General features: G+C 37.4%; 5 protein-coding genes across 9 annotated transcripts in view; 2 read left to right on the forward strand and 3 right to left on the reverse strand.

Annotated features, from left to right (window-relative positions):
- LOC134811811 (uncharacterized) overlaps positions 1–2,237 on the reverse strand; it is a 67,634-nt gene extending 65,397 nt beyond the window's left edge. Inside the window, exon 1 of the mRNA XM_063818908.1 lies at positions 2,227–2,237. The gene's annotated coding sequence lies outside the window, so the exon portion shown is untranslated. The remainder of the gene's footprint in view (positions 1–2,226) is intronic.
- LOC134811708 (piwi-like protein 1) overlaps positions 1–19,856 on the forward strand; it is a 74,738-nt gene that overhangs the window by 36,641 nt on the left and 18,241 nt on the right. The window lies entirely within an intron of this gene.
- On the forward strand, positions 309–10,958 carry LOC134811738 (serine/threonine-protein kinase Chk1-like). The gene is made up of 8 exons (XM_063818782.1): positions 309–527; positions 3,918–4,154; positions 6,715–6,840; positions 7,919–8,084; positions 8,203–8,380; positions 9,092–9,292; positions 9,437–9,574; positions 10,353–10,958. Exons 1-8 carry the CDS (start codon positions 413–415, stop codon positions 10,551–10,553), a joined length of 1,362 nt encoding a protein of 453 aa, XP_063674852.1. The 5' UTR covers positions 309–412; the 3' UTR covers positions 10,554–10,958.
- The window catches only part of LOC134811823 (small ubiquitin-related modifier 1-B-like), a 93,671-nt gene continuing 85,271 nt past the window's right edge, over positions 11,457–19,856 (reverse strand). Inside the window, exons 2-4 of one of the 4 annotated variants that reach the window (XM_063818938.1) lie at positions 13,567–13,606; positions 13,056–13,190; positions 11,457–11,939 (exon numbers count right to left, since the gene is read on the reverse strand). In XM_063818938.1, coding sequence (XP_063675008.1) covers positions 11,802–11,939; positions 13,056–13,190; positions 13,567–13,581 — 288 coding nt within the window. In that variant the 5' untranslated portion in view covers positions 13,582–13,606 and the 3' untranslated portion in view covers positions 11,457–11,801. Of the gene's footprint in view, positions 11,940–13,055; positions 13,191–13,545; positions 13,607–19,856 lie in introns of all 4 variants that reach the window. The other 3 variants (XM_063818925.1, XM_063818933.1, XM_063818919.1) reach the window with 3 other exon arrangements.
- LOC134819496 (transcriptional regulator ATRX-like) lies at positions 13,782–16,439 on the reverse strand. The gene has a single exon (XM_063829456.1). It carries the CDS (start codon positions 15,574–15,576, stop codon positions 14,305–14,307), a length of 1,272 nt encoding a protein of 423 aa, XP_063685526.1. The 5' UTR covers positions 15,577–16,439; the 3' UTR covers positions 13,782–14,304.

Genomic DNA, 19,856 nt, shown 5'->3' on the forward strand with positions numbered 1-19,856 from the left:
CAGGTTTCTGCTACTATTTGACGAAAGATTATGTTCAATGTAAACTGATTCTGTACGAAATTTTAGTTTTTACAGATGTTTTTAAGACTCGTTAATTACTTCATTAACTAATTATGTAACTATGGAAACTATTTTTCCAATCCTCGACCCTGGTGTCCTAGTGAGGAGTTGTTCACATTCCAACAAATTTTATAACGTTACTTGATAAAGTGCACATTTACTACCACTCCATCTCTGTACAACATGGACAGCCAGATTAATGGCTAAAATTGGTCACTGCCAGAAATGTTCAAGTGTAAAACTGCTGTAGGTTAAGAAGATGATGTAACACAAATCAGCATAATAGAAGAAGAAGAAGAAGAAGAAGAAAACAGAGCAGTGTGTAGTGAACGTTTCTCCCAGCCCTCTTCCGATGGAGGGGTACGAAGACTGGGATTTTGTACAGACGTTGGGAGAGGGAGCTTATGGAGAAGTTAAACTGGCTATATCCACTAAAACTGACGAACGAGTTGCTGTCAAGATCATAGGTAAGAACTGGAATTACTAATGTCAGAAATCTCCCTTATATTTCAGATATCATTATTCCGCACCTGCCTAAAATGTTTTTCTGTGAGGCTAAGAACACCGCAATTTAGCTGGAAAATTCACCAAATTTGCTGCCTTTTAAAGTACTCTCAGGTGTAATTGTTCAACAGCGTAGTATATACCGTTGCCTTTAAGTACTCTCAGGTGTAATTGTTCAACAGCGTAGTATATATACCGTTGCCTTTAAGTACTCTCAGGTGTAATTGTTCAACAGCGTAGTATATACCGTTGCCTTTAAGTACTCTCAGGTGTAATTGTTCAACAGCGTAGTATATACCGTTGCCTTTAAGTACTCTCAGGTGTAATTGTTCAACAGCGTAGTATATACCGTTGCCTTTAAGTACTCTCAGGTGTAATTGTTCAACAGCGTAGTATATACCGTTGCCTTTAAGTACTCTCAGGTGTAATTGTTCAACAGCGTAGTATATACCGTTGCCTTTAAGTACTCTCAGTGCAGGTGTAATTGTTCAACAGCGTAGTATATACCGTTGCCTTTAAGTACTCTCAGGTGTAATTGTTCAACAGCGTAGTATATACCGTTGCCTTTAAGTACTCTCAGGTGTAATTGTTCAACAGCGTAGTATATACCGTTGCCTTTAAGTACTCTCAGGTGTAATTGTTCAACAGCGTAGTATATACCGTTGCCTTTAAGTACTCTCAGGTGTAATTGTTCAACAGCGTAGTATATACCGTTGCCTTTAAGTACTCTCAGGTGTAATTGTTCAACAGCGTAGTATATACCGTTGCCTTTAAGTACTCTCAGGTGTAATTATTCAACAGCGTAGTATATACCGTTGCCTTACCACGATCGTTGTGTTTTGTGGCAATTCAAAATGTATTAACCTAGAATTATCCTCCTAGAAGGTTTTACAATTAGATGGGATGGGGCTAATTGAGTATAATCGAAGTAGAGTATTTAATATTAATTTTATTATATCACAGTGCTGGCAAGCACGACCGGTGCATTTATTGTGGGTATACTATGTACCCCCTTTACTATTATACCCCCTTTAATATTATACCCCCTTTACTATTATACCCCCTTTGGTACACGTTACAAGCCTCTTTCGTGCACGCGAAGCGTGCACTCCGGCCGGAGGCGGCGGCCGAAGGCCGCCGCCTCCGGCAGGAGTTTTTCAGGCATTAAGACTCATCGGAAGTCGTTCAGCAGATTTATTTTTAGTTCAAAACATTCTAATTTGATGTCAAAGATGACAGGAATAAAAAATAGTTATGTTGAGATTTTTAAGAAATTTGCATAAAATACTCGCCAGCACTGTTATACGAAATTCGGTAAAAAACCCAAAATCGCCATATTCAGGTGCCTTAAAAACCATGTTAAAATCGAGTTAGAGATCTGAAATTTTTCAGGGCGTCTAGACGTTGACCAAATCGACTGCAAAAAAAGTTTCAGGTTTCAGGAACATCGGGAAGTGGGTTTTCTAGAACCCCTGTTTTACGACAGATTGTCGGGACATATACATACATACAGATATACATATATATTCAGGGATAGACGCTTTGCCAGTCAATTGTAGCCTGTATTTAATTGTCCGTAGATTCAAAAGTATAAAAGATACAGCCAATTCCGACCACAGGTCTTGAAAATAATTGTTTACACTTTAGTTTACATTGTATAAACAAATTATTTGACGTCATGAACACCCCTTGATGACGTCATCAAGTTAACCGTTTTTAAAACTTGATTTTTGACAAAGTAATAACTTTTAAAAATGATTTTACACCATTAAAAAGTAATTTTATTCAAAATCTGAGGAAATTTTCACCTTAGATAATTGTTCAAGCATTCTGAAAATCTACCGGAAAGTTTTTCTAGCTTGCTCCTTCATAAAGATATTCGTCATTGAAGTTTGTGTTTTTTTGAAGAATTATTTTATAAAAACGTCAATTTTGCGATTTAGTATTCTCTGGTGTTGGGCCATGCCTTGGGTTGCGGAGCTCAGTTCTGCTTCCTATAGATATAAATTGTGCATTAGGCTAGTTTTAAAGTTAAAAATCGAAAAGTTGCACACGTGGGGACACGCCCAAATTGATAAAAAATTGCTAAAATCACTGAAAATTGCTGTTTTCGTCATTTTCTGTCAACTTTAGAGTGCCGTTGTGATAACAGTTCTTCTTGAAATACTTTGAAACTTTGCATGCTTATCAAACTATATATACAACAATTACATGCAAAATTTTACGGTGATTCAATATTGGATGCGCACGCAACGTCCGCTCAAAGTTTGCACGTGCGAAAGGTGAGAATTTTGCTCATTTGTGATTTCCAACAAATTCTGCTTTGCCACGACAGTTTAATGTCATTATAAATGAATTTAATGCCAACTTGAATGAGTATTAAGTGGCATATTCAGTCAGTGATCGACCGCTATGCTTACCTAAACACAAGGAAATGTTTTTAAAGGAAAAATTTCGAAATTGTTGAAACTTCCTCCTTATTAATGAAGATATCAGTTTATATTTCGACTTTATAAAGTACCCTGACATTATAATCAAAAAGAGATGATATTTGACCAAAACCCATAATCATGGGTAGAGTGGACCGCTGCCAGTGTCTCTCTTTCCCAAACAAAAGGAAATGATATTAATTTGATTGACCGTTCTCAAATGCAAAATGATACCGAGAATGAAATCGGTCGCTCGCTTTTCCCATTCATTTACAATTGTAATAGATTAAGAAGAACTACCCAAAGGCAGCTGTACTCAGCAATAAAGATTCAATAAACTTCAGCTAATTCAATATGTAATAACTACCACCCTTACCCCGAAATACTAGGTATCGACCCGAACGCAACCCAAAGAGATTTTTACAGCATCTGATTGATGTACCTAATCAATCGAAACTTATCACAATTCGTAAGCCGTGAATGAATGGGAAAAGCGAGCGACCGATTTCATTCTCGGTATCATTTTGCATTTGAGAACGGTCAATCAAATTAATATCATTTCCTTTTGTTTGGGAAAGAGAGACACTGGCAGCGGTCCACTCTACCCATGATTATGGGTTTTGGTCAAATATATATTATAACTTTGTAACTTTACAACATAAGATTCCAACTCATTGTGTGTATAATCGAATAGCGTGAATAAAATGACTAAATTTCAATCTGTTGAGGGAAAGCGATCCAGCTTGACAAGTAAAAGATTCATCCTCATTCGTTATTTAAAGAGTTCCACCACTTTTCGTCCTGCTGACCAGTGACCATGTGAATGTCGCATACTTTTGGTCATATATTTCAAGGTGAAGAGCAGTATGATCGTCCACTCGACATTAAATTATTTAAATCATGCCGTAACATCGACACTTTCAGATACGACCCGCGACGAATCTGTCCTAGCAAATGTGAAAAAAGAGTGTGCGATTCTACAGATGACAAAAAAGTCGCCTCACGACAACATCATCAAGTTTTTGGCTTACAAGTTGAATGGAGATATTCACTACATTTTCCTGGAGTTAGCTTGCGGAGGGGAGCTCTTCGACAGAATACAACCGGACGAGGGAATGGAACGGATACTGGCCCACAGATATTTTCAACAACTCATAGCTGGTAAGAACTAAGAAAAAGACCAATGAACTCTTATTCTAATAAGCGCCAAATTAATTATCATTTTCTCTCTCTCTCTCTCTCTCCCTCTGAAAAGGATACAAACTGAGACGAGAGGAAAAAATTGAGAGTTGAGACAAAAAAAGCACAAAAGGGACAAAACCTGGCTGAGAACGGGGGAAAAGTCCTCAAATAAATTATTGCGCAAAACAAAGGATGCACCTTAACTGTCAATTAAAATAATAAGCTTTTTATTTGAAGTTTCTGATAATAGGATAGTGCAATGCTTGTAAATTGTTCCGCTATTTACTTTTCGGACAATCGGTGAACAGATTATGAAATCAGGAGTATCTGTAGTGTGAAGACGCCACACCTTCATGATAAGCTTAATAATTGTTTGTACGATTGATAAATACAAATATTAGATGAATGGCATATCATCAAGAGTAAATACAACTATAGGAGATTAGAAAACCTTAACAACGACAACAAACAACTGAAAATAACCCCTCCAACCCACCTCGAAGCGGTAAAATATTTGCCTGAAATTTAAATGGTTGTACATTCTGACAAAACTCTGATAAAATAGTTCACTTTGGTTATATCAACATTTACGGCGAAAAGAAATAAGAATAGATTGAACCTTGAAGTTCAATAAGAGCACGAAGAATTACCGCATAGCGGGTTATAATTGTGATTTCTGAAAGCCTGGCAAATATTAGATTGGATTTGGCGGCTTCAGTGGAATGCACATATATAATGAATGGCATGAAGTTCTCAGTCGTTAGAAGCCAGCACTTTACATGCGAGGCTAAGACTGGAGTAAATTTTGTGGTAGATAATCATATTAAATTTTTATAATACAGTTGGGGGGAGGGGGCAAACCCATTGCCCATTTATTTCTCAACTTTTTGTCAAATGGGTTATGGGTAAGCTGTTTTTAAGGCTTTGTCCATTAGGCAAACGTTAAAAGCAGTTAAAACTTGGGCCGAGTTATGATGAAAATAAACATCACTATTGTGTTCGCCGTCCTCTAATTAGCAAGTACAGCCATATTTCAGCTCAATTAGAGTATGGTGTCAGAGATATTTATTTTTCGATTTTGACCGAAAGTGATGCCCATTTTACCCATTTATTCTTCAACTTTAAGGGGTCGACCCCCACCCCCAACCCCCCCCCCCTTGTTTAGGTTCAATCACCACTCTGAAAGTTCGCATGTCGGCTTGACATATTTTTTTTTATCTCAATTCTTATTTTACTTCGGACATTCCAACAGCCACATTGTTACACAAGTGTGTAACCAGCCAATTACAGGAAGCCGAAGGATTCAATTATACATTAGGCCAGTGACGGTTAAGGTAGTGTGTACCATACTTTCTTCGCCCGAGACTCTGCTGCAATGGGCAGCTCCTCATTTAACCCTCACACCCGATTTCTCGAGTATTTGGCTGAGTGGACCGGGGGGCTGCATAGACCACTCAGGATCCTTAGCTGAGCGTCGACGACGCTCACCCCACGGCTAGTGGCAGAGTCGGGAATCGAACCTGGTACCTCAAGCAATACCATGCCTGGATTAACCAACTGAGCCACTAAGCCGTTAAAATATGATACCAGACATTAGAAAATAACGATTAGAATCGTAAAACAAATCTAAGTCGGAAGTGCAGATAAATATGGTTACTTCTTTTGACGTTACAAATTGATATTAATATCAATTTTAAGTAGTTACTAGCTTTACGCGACTGTTATTCAAGCCGCTATGGGGTTATGAAGTTATGCCTATGAAAATTCAGAGCATCATAGCGGCTCGAGTGTGACCGCTGTCCAATGAGAATCAACCTCTCAAGCTGTATCCATAAACAGGGTTTTAAGGAGTTCAATTCTAAATGATTCTGTCGGCAGAAGCTGTCAAGTGTCAACCTGGGCATTTAAGTCAAGTGGGAGGTTTGCTTCGATTGAATCATTTATAGATATTGGTGACGATTGAGATGGACCATATCCAATCATATCATGGAAGTGGAAAATGAAAATATTTAACCCATAAAGCTTGCACTCAGCCAATAAATATATTTATAAATCTAGCTGGCACTCAGCCAATAAATATATTTATAAATCTAGCTACTGACGGCAAATTGAGCCAGATTAACTGAATTAACGGGGTGTCAAAAAAAAAGGCGATCAAGGACTTCTATTGGTAATTCGCCTCAGCTTTAATATTACCGACTACCGAGGGACTTAAAACTTTGCAAATCATGTGCTTTACTGCTATAATAATGCTCCAGAATTTGTATCGAACATTTCAGGGCAAAAGTTCGTCAGAAACCTGTTCATTTGGCACATACACTGATTATCCCTGTCAGCAGCTAGTTAGCTCGTGGGTATAGCTACAGTCACTGTAAATGCTAAATAACGTTCTCAAAACAGTCTTGAGGTATTGGCATTGATCGCTTGGTCACATTTTTTTGGGACACCCTGTATGTATCATGTATCATGTATCTATTTTCTCTTATGAGATCAGTTTATGTCCTTCTTTCCAACAGTCATGTAAATATTTTAATATCAGGAGTCGACCACCTGCATCTACTTGGTATAACGCATCGTGATATAAAACCAGAGAACTTGCTGCTTGATAGGCACGATAATCTCCAGATAACCGACTTTGGGCTCTCTACTATCTTCAGGCACCAAGGTTAGTTATTTTTTAAAACGTTAATAGCCTTTTTAAAACTTTAATAGCTTTTTGTTAAAGTGTCATGAACTTCATTTATGGAAGCTTTCAATCGACTTAATTATCAGAGGGGTAAACTCATAAAAAAACTCACTATAATATAAAAGTTTAAATTATTATTATTACAAACTGCCGTAAAATTATGTCGGTATGGGTAACTGTTATTTAAGCATTGTGCGAGTAATCGCAAATGCCACAGTATTTGGCGACAAAGATATACATACTATCGGAATCCGGCAAAACGAGTGAAATCTGAAGAATTCCACTCCGGTCTTATAATTAGACCATATCGATAATATAAGATAACACGTACATATCTACCGTTTTCTGAAAAATGTGCTTAAAGACCATTTTTGAAATTCTGAATCACAAATTTTTTTTGGGTCAAGAAATATCTCTGAAAACCATCAAAATCATTAGAACCAATCACTGGCCCTCAGAAACCCGCTTTTGAAACCGCTTGAAATGTCACAAATTGTCATAAATGTGTCAAAAGTGCTTGAAAACCTCGGATTTTTGAGTGGTCTTTATGCACTTTTGTCAGAAAACGGAAGATATTTACTCGATAATTTCCGGTTTGATTATTCGCCAATAATCTGCTGTAACAGTGAACATCCAAGAAAACGTGCAAACAAACTTAGGCTGGGGAGTGGGGACGGCAGAAAAGAATTTGTTGTTAGCAGAGGCTAGCTCCAAAGTCCTGAATACGAAAATGATCACGTTTATTTTCTGCTGGTCATCTTAAATAGGGTCCGAAGTTGGGGCATTAAACGATTGTCGCGATAATACAGCAGCTTGGTTGGAGCAGTTCATCAAGGAAATGTTACTATCGCTAGTGGGATTAATCACAGATTAAGATAGCAATTTAACAAATGAGATAGATATTGCTTCCACATCCGCGTACAGAAAGACTGATATCTCGATTAATCAATGGCTTGTTCAATATCATACGATCCACGTGATGGAAACACACGTGCTAAAAACTCATCAGTGATCAATTTTGACTTTACAGCCACTATTATGAGTATCTATCTACCAGGGAAGACACGTCGGATGGAAAGGAGATGTGGTACGCCGCCGTACGCTGCGCCGGAAGTACTGGCTGGGGCTCCGTATCACGCCCGACCCGCTGATGTGTGGAGCTGTGGTATCGTGCTGGTGACCATGTTAGCTGGTGAACTGCCCTGGGATGAACCTTCTGATCGGTTAGTTTAATGTGTGTAATTGTTAGATATGGCTAGTTAGGATCAGAAGGTATTTTCCTTTAAATTCAGTGAGCTAAATGTCTAAGTTATCAACTATTGGACATTAAAATTTACCCAGAGTGAAAGAGTTTATAGCGTGGAAGAAAAAGAAGCTCATGTATACGCCCTGGACTAAACTTAATGTGGACGAGATACGATTCCTAGAGAAAGTTTTGGCGGTTAACCCCAAAGAAAGACTGACTATCGAGCAGATTTGCGAAGAACAGTGGTTCAAAACAGAAATACCAATGCCCGAGGTTAGTGACGCTTTTAATATATAAAATATATGTCTTGCAAAACGTTACGCACTTGAATATATTCCCTAAAATTAATCCTACTTCAATATGTTCGGCGTATCATGATACCGCAGCAAACTGTGTCGACAAAACTTGATTTGACTAAGAATTCGTATAAATGATCTAATGAGCTTATATCTTGTAAGATCTTGTAAGATATAAAGGCACTCTTAACTTCTAAGAAAAGGTCATGATAGAGTAATGGAGAGTAACGGGGCGCAAGATCATTTAAATCAAATTATCGGTGGCACAAAGAAAATTGTAGCGGAATTAGATCCACGTGATCTGAATTTGAAACCCAGATCGACCAAAATTATCTGTTATATTCCGAGCCAGATATACCTGATTCGCAGTTTCCTGTGTGGACAGGTTTTTTTGGTTGGAACTATTGAAAAGTTAAAAAGTTTGGCATTTCGATTTATTGAAAGTCAATCAGAGAACTGCATTGATATTTCGAGTCATTACTTCGCATGTCGATTCCACAGACTTTTGACAAATTATCTGGCTGACCGACTGATTGTAATGACGACATTATATTCATCTTAAGGTAGTTTTCTAAGTTTAATTTAATGCTTCTCCCTTTTAATCTTAACGTCATCGCTCTGATCTTACATTACTCAAATTAAATATACACCGTATTACAGACTTATAAAATTATTGTTTTCTTCCCAGGTATGCGAGATACAAAAGAAGAAGAAGTTGAAGAGAAGTTTCTCCGATGAAGGCGTGGCCATGTCTCAACCTGATCTACTGACCCGGCACAGTGTTCTGAACGATTCCTTCAACACAACACGGCACATATTTGACACAATCAGTTTCTCACAACCCAACCACCCTGAGTACATGATACTCTCTCAGATTGATCTCACCCAGGTCAGTTGACAGTTTCACATTTTCTCAGTCACCTATTTTAGATATTGATTTAGATATTTTCGAATTTAAGGAAACGTTCGAGAGGTTTTGCTTTGAGTTTTAGTTTAATTTGGTTTAATGAGATAGTTGACACGTTGATTTCAGGGAGCATCTCAAGCAACACAGAGTATACTACAGAGACTGGTTAGGAGGATGACAAGATTCCTCATTAAAAAGTCTCTAGAACAAGCTCAGGAGAAGCTTCAAACTGTTCTTACCGAGCAAAAGCTACAATTCAAACAGGTTAACGTTTCGTATCCAATATTTGCATCATATTTAACATTCCGTGAAAACCTGTACGCACAATTTCGATTTATTAGAAGAATAGCCAAACCCTTTTAGCTTAAGGCCAGAGAGGGGGGGGGGGGGGGTAAATGGCACTTTTCTAGTTTTCACATATTTGATAATAGCTGCTGAAGACGAACAAGAAGAAAAAAACCGGATCAAAATCTGACCTTGCGTTCCTGAGATATCGCGCGCTAAATTTTGAGGTTTACCTGTAATTACATGTTAAACTGGATCTTTAAACGGCTGTAACTTTTTTGACCTTTAAATTCCTTAAACCGGCCACTCCCTGATCTTGAGGGAAACGAGTCAAATAAAAAAAATCGCTGCATCTAATGTCTAGATAGTTGTCCAAGGAACCACTGTACCAAATCTCAATATCAGGGGGTGGTTGGTTTTCTCAGGAACGCAAGGTCAGATTTTGATCCGAGTGCCATTTACCCCCCCCCCCCCTCTGTATAGTCATACAGCGATATAAGGTCCCCAGCCACTAATGTCAGAGCGTTTATTCGTAATTGTCTAATGTCTATAGTCCAGAATGTGATTTTAAACAGTTCGTTATATATATTATTAGGTATGGACTTAAATTATTATTATTTTAAGTGTTAGATCGGTTTAACACATGTAGTTCAGATAACATGGTTCATAATAATTGTATAGATACAGATTAATTTTTGTAAGACTTGATGCATTTACATGTCACTAATTTACTCTTATCATTACTCTTCATCTTCAGGTAACATCGACCCAGTACACCGTCAGTACACGTGATGGGCGAGGTAAGATCCTGTCAGTCAAGATCCAACTCTTGGAAATGTTGGAGGATAACATTCTCTTGGATTTCAGACTGAGCAAAGGTGACGGTATCGAGTTTAAGAAATCGTTCATGAACATCAGGAAGAATTTTGGAGATTGTATCGTGAAGGCTCCTCACTGAATTTATGTATGATTATGGAAGCTAAGGGACCTGGGACATATTGTTTGAACAAACCATATCATTGATATAGACGGTTGTTTAATGAACTTATTTTTATAATTGGAAACGATTAAATATTGGAAATGTTGCTCAATTGAGTTGTAATTATTTGATTTGGTATCTTTTTTTTCTTGCTCTATATTATATGTTTGATATCGTAAGTTAATATCTTTTTCCCTGACTGAGCAAGAATATTTTAAAACTTTAATTATATTTCATCTCTTTTATCTACTATCAAATGACCAATGTAAAACTTGAATTTTTATTATTTGACAATTTCCACAAAAACGTGTCCATCCGTTGGTATCGTTACTATGATCACGCTGAAGTCTATTTCTGCTCCATAACATCGTGGTGGGAGAGGTATGAATGTTGCTATAGAAAAGTTCCCGCGGTAAAGTTAATCTTGGAGAAACCATGTGTTCTAAGTGTACGGACGCCAACTCCAAACGCATCGGGAGTGTTAAAACTGCAATTTTGCGCACGCACCGGCAGATCCGTCGCCGCGCGCTTGAGTACTCTTAGTTTTAAATCCGGAAACGGAACCACTTGGGGCTATCCGCTGGAAAATTGATGGCACAGACAAAGATAGAACGCTTGTTCTGCTGTTGTACGGCCCCACATGACATCGTTCTAAACTACGCAGGGTAGCTGCCAGGAGTAGGGGATCCAACTTCCTCGGATAAAACCGCGTGAATTTGTGTGCTTTCCGATGCTGACATTTTTGGGTTGACATAGCAAAGTTGTGATAGCGTGCGCGCGTGACCAAAATTCCCTTCCAAATCCCATTGTTTCAGCGGGTGTGCTTGGTTTTTCGAATTCAGAGTTGGGACTTACGGAGAAAGTAAGCAATAAGACAACAAATTGACAAAGCATAATTTAATGATGAAATATCATTAGATACATAGTACATTCGTTCTTAATTAGAAAAGCAACTCGTCCTAATGAAACGCTGTTTAGATTGGGTTGGTACTGTGATTGTGTTCTACGACACCTGATCCAGATGTTAGATATCAGAGTAATGGTAAAGTACTTACTTTAAAGTAATGGTGAAGAACTAAAAACTTTTAACAAATTAAACAAAGACGGCACACAAGTTGCAGCTTACCCTATCTGCCTCTGTTGGAAAATAACAATTTTGATTGGTTAAAAAACAATAAAATATTATCAAATATAATTTGTTAAAAGAGTCGAGTGTTCGAAGGATGTTTACTGTTTAGTTGCCGCCAGTTTGTTCTGGTAAACCTCTATGGTGTCATTATCTTCCATCTCTAAATCTTTGGGAGCTTGTTCGTCATTGATTCTTTGTCCTTCGAAGAGGAAACGGACACTGTTGATAGGGATACCCTGGGTAGATATATGGTATCAAAACAATACACAAGATATAGATATGGACATGTTTGAACTAACCATACAGTGCTATAGGAATGGGAAATGTGATCTCATTTATTCTAGAATTACAATGTCCGTTTTTAGATTCTGAAAATTATGTCCCCCAGTACTGCTACATTACAAAACAATCGTATTCACTGTAACTGGCGTTTTCTCCCCAAATAATCATCGGGTCAATGATGATATTTTCCATTTATCGTTTGCTTAAAGCTAGATGGTATGTGATGCGTCAAATAGTCAATTATGTAACACAGTACTTTACAGACGGTACTTTGGGAGTGCGTGATACGGTCCTCACTATATAAACAGTTAGTGAACGAAGTCATCGCTTGTGTTGCTGTTTGATGTATATAATGCCTAATTACACCTCAGCCCTACTGTGGTAAGGATCAAGCTAGGACGATTACCAGAGGTTATCTTCAAGCTCAACAGAAACAGCAACTTCTCGTGTCAATTACAGGTTTCCTATCCTATCAATTACACATTTCCAGCACCAAAATGAAGTTACACAGTACACGCAAGCTATAAAACTAAATTGAGTTAGACAGATATTGAAGATTATTTAAGACAATTTCAGGGTCGTGTACTGTCAGCTCAATTAAGACTGAGTGTACAGACACATAATAGGTACATTCTCATGCAATAGTCTCTACTATTCAGTTTCTACATGATGAGAAGACTTCTTTATGGAACATTGGCTGGTGAACATTTTAAATAAATTAGTTGTACCACACAGAGCGCTCTGCAAGTTATGTATTATAAAGCTAATTTCCGACCCAATGGGTATAACAAGGAAAAATAACAAAATTATGGTCTCATAGCTCTTCTGGCCTTCTGCATGAATTCTAGTTAGCACTGAGCTGAGGTCTAGCGTTGGCTGAAGCACTTCCTATCTATGATTGTTCGAGCGAGTCTTCGTGATTGGCCAGAAACCGGCAGTCAAAAATAATCTGTTGAAACTGACAGATAACATTTTGACATGTCCGTTAATTTCTTTGTTCTTTTTGGACTATATGAGTTAAAAGCACCTGAGCTAATAATATTTTTTAAATGAGCTGTTTTTTAAATTACCTGTCTCTCACAGAAAGCAGCTTTAAGCTTTTTCATCTGGGTGGTCTTCTTGATTCTGAAATGAACTTCGCTGTTGTTCTGTCCGATTACTCTCAAGTTGATGTGATCGTTGTCAGCTCCGGCTGGTTTAGTTTCCTGAAACGAAAACATTGGTGAAGATTAAATAACGTTGGTGAAGATTAAATAACGTTGGTGAAGATTAAATAACGTTGGTGAAGATTAAATAAAGGCCGACGAGATTAAATAATATGCATGCTTGCAAAACTAATCGCGATTTCAACAATTATCGCAACCCAATGTAAAAAAAAAGCTGGGTATTTTATTTTCATTCAAATCATCAAGCTATTGTTTTTGTGGTACTTTAGTGATCTCCTGACGGACACTTAAGAAACGGCCGACGCCCGGCTGACACACATTAGTGCACTGAGCAACTTCTTAACGTGTACCACCCGTGTGTTGACCGTGTGGCAAGTGTTCGTCGACAGATTACCAAGTTTTCATCATTGTTTACCTCCTCTGCGGACATAGTAGAATCGTAGCCTTTCTAACCTATAGGTAAGAGTATTAATAAAGTAAGTACAAACGGAAATATTTTGAATTTTTGTGTCAGAGTATTCAGTTTAAATTTTCGTTATTAAAATAGAATGAAGCATTTCAGATGATTAAGTTGAAACGATGAAATTATCGAATTTAATTTCGAATATAGTAACATAGATTGAACAAAAAATACATGGAGAAAATTATGGTATTTATAACTTAGATTGTATATATTTAATAAAACAAATATTAATAAAACAAATATTTTAATAAAACATCTTCACTCTTGCACGAAACCGGAAACGTAAATAATACATTAGTGTACAGAACACACCAAACGTCAAATGTGTCATCAAATATAACGAAATTTAAAAATCGCTTTGTTAAAGGCGTATAGATATTTAATCAATGTTATAGTTCAACGAGAAAAATGTTCAATAATTTTTCAGTCAGCAGAACCAAATATGCTGTGACAAAAATGTTGAATTTAAAGAATGTATAAACTGGGGAGTGGGGAGTTATCATCTACTGTACTGGGACAAATTGAAAATGAGCACATAAAAAGCAAAGATTGCGATCATTCCGTTCAAAATTGAGACAGCAGCTGGTTTGAATGTTAGAAAATATACAAAAAATTCAGAATAATAGGCTAGCTCTTGATCTCTCACTGATAAAGTAAATTCTTGAAAGTTAAAGTTTCAACCATTCGCAGCTAATCTGAATCGTCTGAATTTTCATCCGAGGACACAATATACTTTGGTTTTCTGGATTTGTTTCTCGAGCTTCTTGATTTGTTGCTGGAGCCAGAGCTGCTTTTTTTGTCCTTTCTTAATGAAAGTTTGGCTCTTGGCTCTTTTTTCTTTTTCTCAAGAAGTTCAGAATCTGAACCTGAAATATCGGAGGTTTTCGGATCAGCCGGTTTCAGTTTCGCATTTTTTGATTGTCTGTTATGTTTCTTGGAGGGTTTTTCCAAATCAAGGGTCTCATTGGATGCTACTGAATCCGAATCTGATGTATTTTTTTCCTTAGCAGAACCTTTTTCTGACACATCAACTGAAGGCACTGACTCTTCATCTGAATCAGCTGTTATTTTGGGCGGTTTAGAATCATCATCTGAATTCTTCAATTTATCGACAGCTTTTGCCAAAGAATCGTCATCTGAATCTTTGACCTTCTTGGGTGATTCTGGAGATGACTCGTATTCTGAATTGGAACCAGACTTCTTTCTTTTCTTAATTGAGTCTTTATCAGAATCACTGACATCAGAAGCAGATTTCTTTCTTTTGTTAACTATTTCTTTGATAACTTTATCATCTTCTTTATCATCTTCTTCATTGGAATCTTCATCTAAATCACTAGACCCTTCTTCAGAGGATTCTTTCTCTTTTTTCTCTTTTTTCTTTCTATTTAGAGTGTCATTGAGATTATTTCTGCGCAATCGCAACCTCTCCTTAATGATCTCTTCTCTATCTGAATCATTTACATCTGCATCGCCGTTAAAAATGGCCGAACATTTCTCCAATAACAGATCAGTGGGGTCGTTGTAGTTTTGATGATCAAGAGCAGCTTTGGTTAATTCTCGTAAGCTCTCAATAGCAGTGGGTTCACATATAAAACATTTCCACTCCTCCACATCCATCAGGGAATCATAATACTCTGGTCCAATGCTTCTACTGATACACTCTTCACAGAAAGGAGTTTTACACTCGTCACAGCAAACCAGGTTCCCGAGTTCACTGCACCACCGACAATAAATTTCATAACCCTCTTCGTCGATGGGAATGATATCAGCATGAGCAAATATTAGGCATTCTCTACAAACACCCACTTGTAGTTGAGGGTGGCACAAAATGTTCCGTTTCCCCTGGACCAAGAGTTGAGGTTGTGCGCACGACGTACAATTGAAAACAAGGGAGGATTCTTTCTCTTTTTTCACTTTTGACTTTCGCTTTGTCGGTGCTTTAGTATTTGTCTTCCTGACCATCTAAGATAAAATAGTGGGTTCCTGATTTAGAAACCAAACTGAAACTTGGATGTTAATTACCATGTTAAGATTATCAAATATGTCATGAATGTTAATTATTTATATTCAACAAGAGGAAGACAAGTTATAATTTTTCTTGTTAATTTCATCAATACACAGTTTTTGTGAAAAATTAGTAAATTATATAACAAGTCATATCATCGTTATCATGCCTAACTTAAATGATAAGAGAAATTGTCTCTTTGCTAACTCTTTTACTCTTGACCCTTCTTTTGTGAGAAAAAGAAGTAGGAGCAGATAGGCAAAACAAATAAAACAAAGCATGATGCTAGAAGAAGGAAATAAAATGTTAAGCTTAGGACGCCAAAACATTCAGCTTGTGTAAAAGGGCTGCTTAAGTAATAAAAGCATATAACATTTATAATTTAAAAATACATATTTTACTACTGTTATTTTGAATAGTACCATCAAGATTCTTGTACAAAACTTTCTGGGATTTATCTGCCAGCTAACCTGGGATTCCTGAGAACTAGAATAACACTATCTCCTCTCAAGAATAATTTTGGGATATATCTGTCTCTGTTGACTGGCTTTGCCTTTTTCTTTCCTTTCCCGGTTTTGGGGGTCTCTGTCCACAATTCTTTTACATTTTCTAGCAGCATATTACAATGCCTGTCGAAGGCTTTGACTCTACAAAGGAGTTTTCTGTTGTTCCTGCAGTTGATAAGAACTTGTGTGTTGTTTTTAACACTTTGGGTAAGAACAGACAAGGGTCCTGTATTGAACTCCTCCTCTTCACGTTTAGCTAACTCTTCTTCAGTCAGCTCCGACTTGGGTTTGTTCATCAATGCAGCCATGACTTGCTGGCTGAGAAGATGTTCAGTTAATGTCGATAGATTAATTTTGTTTGTTGACTGTTCATTAAGCTAAAAAATAGACACAACAAATTTCACAGTATAATACAGGGTGGGCCAAAAGTCAGTGTGCAAACGTTGGCCTTAATAGCTCAGTCACTGAGTGCCCAATTGAAATACTTCCTTCTGGTATGACTTAGTACCACCACTGGTTCGAGGAATTTGTCAACTCGAAAAATATTCGCGTTCATTTTTTTCAAATGGAGGTTCATTTTCACATTTATTTGATAGTTTGGATAGTCGGATCAAGCTAAATGTTATTGAATTGTGTTTGGCCATTCGAATTACGTTTGTCCTGAAAGAATTAGAACTGTAGCTTCTCAGATGACCGAGATATGAAGCATAACGAGTTTATTCATTACGTGTGATCAGGTGATTGGTTTACCTAATCACGTGATAAGGTGACCCCGTTAACTACCCCGTTAAACATTATGGGAATTGTTAAGGGTGCCCAATTAAGGTGTCGTGTCACGGTGTCACATAATCACCCAGTCAATTTTGTTAACGAGATACACAAAATGCTTGATAACTTCGTCATTTCTAATCCGTTTTGCCTCATGTTTTCAGATCATATGCAACATTTGATAATCTACAGTCTCTGAAAAAATTAGGCGTTCAGCATGTTCAGAGAAAACAATATAGGTGTTTTAATATTGAATGGGCGTGGTCTAAAATATTCGAATTTTCAAATTTTGACGACGGAATCCTCGAACCAGTAAGTACAGTATGCCATCTGCAAAGCAACAGCTCTCAAATATAAAACACGGCGGAGGTATAAGACCCAACGTTTGCACACTGATTTTTGGCCCACCCTGTATTTCGCCAGTGCATGTACGAAAGAATTTGCAGGAGAGAAAAAATTTGGTTAATCTAAAGTTCAGCCCAATTAACTGAAAAGCCAAATTTACACAACGTGAAGAAACAAAACTCTGAGAGATCAATAGCAAGTTCAGTATTACAGATTTCAAAAGACTAGTCAAGAAAGACCTAGTTTTCAGTACAACAGGAGTAATAGCACCAGTGAAGACTGAAGGACCTAGCAGAAAAGATCAGCCATTATAGACCATGCATGATTGCAATCAAGGGAAACAAAGGGGAAAAACAAAGGGAATGTTTGTTGAGTAAGCCGCGCCCATAAAGGTCTGAATTGCTTGTTGCAGTGGGCACCTACACTGAATAGTTTCATCGGAAAGGTGTTTGTCAGGATCTTCACTCAACTTTTCCCAACTTTTCCGGCTTTGAGCTATTAATCCAAGTTGGGGCAATCAGCCGACACGCAGCTTTTATGGTTATCTATGATATGTTTAATCTGTAATAAAGATCAAATTCAAACTTGTATTCCTTAAATTAGTGTTCCTTAGATTGCTCAGGCCAACATATCAAATATCTTAACCGACACAGTACAGTAAGGGGCCATCTCCTTAGGACGTCTGGCAAATAGGGAGGTGTGGTTTTGGAATTCCGGACAGATCCGGACAGGGGGAGGGGTGGTTTCTGAAAATTCGGACGTCCGAAAATTTGGCAGAATTAACGAAAAAAGTTCCATTTATTTCAACTCTATGACACTACTTACTCTGTAAGTTTAGATCCCTGTATTTTGAACGAGTACTTAAATGTACTTAAATGTACTTAAATGTAACTATGCTAAACTTGTTCGACACTAAATGTATTATTGTCTATTTTAAGTAACTACACATTTTATTAACTATGAATTTGGGTTGGTTTTATTTTGTACTCTTTAGAGTAGCTCGAAATCGTCCAGGGGAGGGGCCAGGGGTGGTTTTGAAAATTCGGACACACCCGGACAGGGGGAGGGGGTCTGAATATCTGCAATTTTGGCGGACGTCCTAAGTAGATGGCCCCTAAACTCTAGACTAGGTGAAAATTAAGATACCAGAGAGTAATAATGGAGGGCATCATGTAACTTGATAGCACATGATTAGTCAATGAGAAGGATGTAGATAAGGGGGAGGAAGCCACATAGGAGGCGGCAACATTTTCACTGGCCACCATGATTACAGATCCTCCCCCAATAATCCTGGACAATACTTCAAGTTGAATCTGAAGTAAACTACTGTTAAGGTGAATTTTGAGCATGTGCCATGCAGAAACCGATCCGATGAAGAAACAAGTTCAGAGAAAGACTTTCGTCTTTTGGTTGTTCAACTTGACTGCCATGCTCAAACTGCTCCTGACATCTTGCGAGAATAGCCATGTTTGAGAAGAAATGACAGGTTAAACAAAACAAGCAACACATTATCAATTTAACAGATCAGTTCACATATGCATATCCGGGTAGATCAAGCCTGAATTTCCCGCCCAAGGAAATAAAAATAGGATTAAATTTAACGAGAAAAGTTTGCTTTCGGTCGGGGTGTTCTCAGCCATGAAGATTTCTTCTAGTAGATCACCACTATTACTAAGGGACAAATGCAAACTCCAATTAAGTCTGAACTGTAAATGATGCGAGGAGTTGAGAGTAGAATACGTTTTGCAGTGAAAATCCGATAAGAGAGGTCGTTATGTAAATTAGTTACGATAATGCTGTAAACGCCGACTACTATCCATTTGAAAAGAAATCTTGTCATTTCGAGTTGATAAAAAACATTAAATGTTCAATAGAGCGAGAGTAACGACACCAGTCAACCTGACAAAACGGTAATGGAAGTAGTGATAAAAAACAAGAACCAAAACTTCTGTATTTCAAAAAGGTTTTGGTTTTCCTCTCCCGCGCTCGATTTCACGTCAGTACAAATGTAGGAGCTGTGAAGTGCGCGCCACTCATTTTTACTTTCAGGCAAATTACTTCTTTGACTAATCAATTGTATCCTAATTAAGTATTATTAAGCTTATTTTGATATGTTAGGTTTGTGTTGTAAGAATTACGAATAAACAAAGGCATTTCATGTTATTAGATTTTAAAACCCTTTCGTACTCGAATTAATTTTACCACTTTATAACGGTTGGTATGTAACATTTCAAAACGCGCACCGAGTTGGACCAAATATTTTACGAGTATCACCCGTTAATGTTTGATGTAACATTCAATGATTAATGCTTGATTATCAATATCAATAATTATGTAGACCGTTTAACTTTTGACTTCAGCAGCGTCAACAAACGAACTGCTAAATAAACATGCATAATATAATTTATACACAAAGTTACCATTCCCGTTAAGTGATGTTGTAGATTTATAAGCAACAAAGCGTGCACCGAGTTTAACTAGTCAAAGGTCTTGATTTCTTAATATTTAAAGAAAACATCTTTTAATATTCGGAGCAAACATTGAAAATTCTACAAGTATCACCCGTTAAATTAACATGAATTTAAATAATACGCGCGCACTACTACTACATATTAATC

Source organism: Bolinopsis microptera, chromosome 1, assembly GCF_026151205.1.
Source record: "Bolinopsis microptera isolate Bmic1 chromosome 1, MBARI_Bmic_1.0, whole genome shotgun sequence".
Classification (NCBI taxonomy): Eukaryota; Metazoa; Ctenophora; class Tentaculata; order Lobata; family Bolinopsidae; genus Bolinopsis; species Bolinopsis microptera.

Excerpts from the sequence above, each read along its gene's own strand:
- LOC134811738 (XM_063818782.1), top strand. The coding sequence starts at position 413 with ATGGAGGGGTACGAAGACTGGGATTTTGTACAGACGTTGGGAGAGGGA. Across the intron at positions 4,155-6,714 it reads TTTTCAACAACTCATAGCTG|GAGTCGACCACCTGCATCTA; the intron begins GTAAGAACTAAG and ends TTTTAATATCAG. Across the intron at positions 9,293-9,436 it reads CTCAGATTGATCTCACCCAG|GGAGCATCTCAAGCAACACA; the intron begins GTCAGTTGACAG and ends CGTTGATTTCAG.
- LOC134819496 (XM_063829456.1), bottom strand. The coding sequence starts at position 15,576 with ATGGTCAGGAAGACAAATACTAAAGCACCGACAAAGCGAAAGTCAAAA.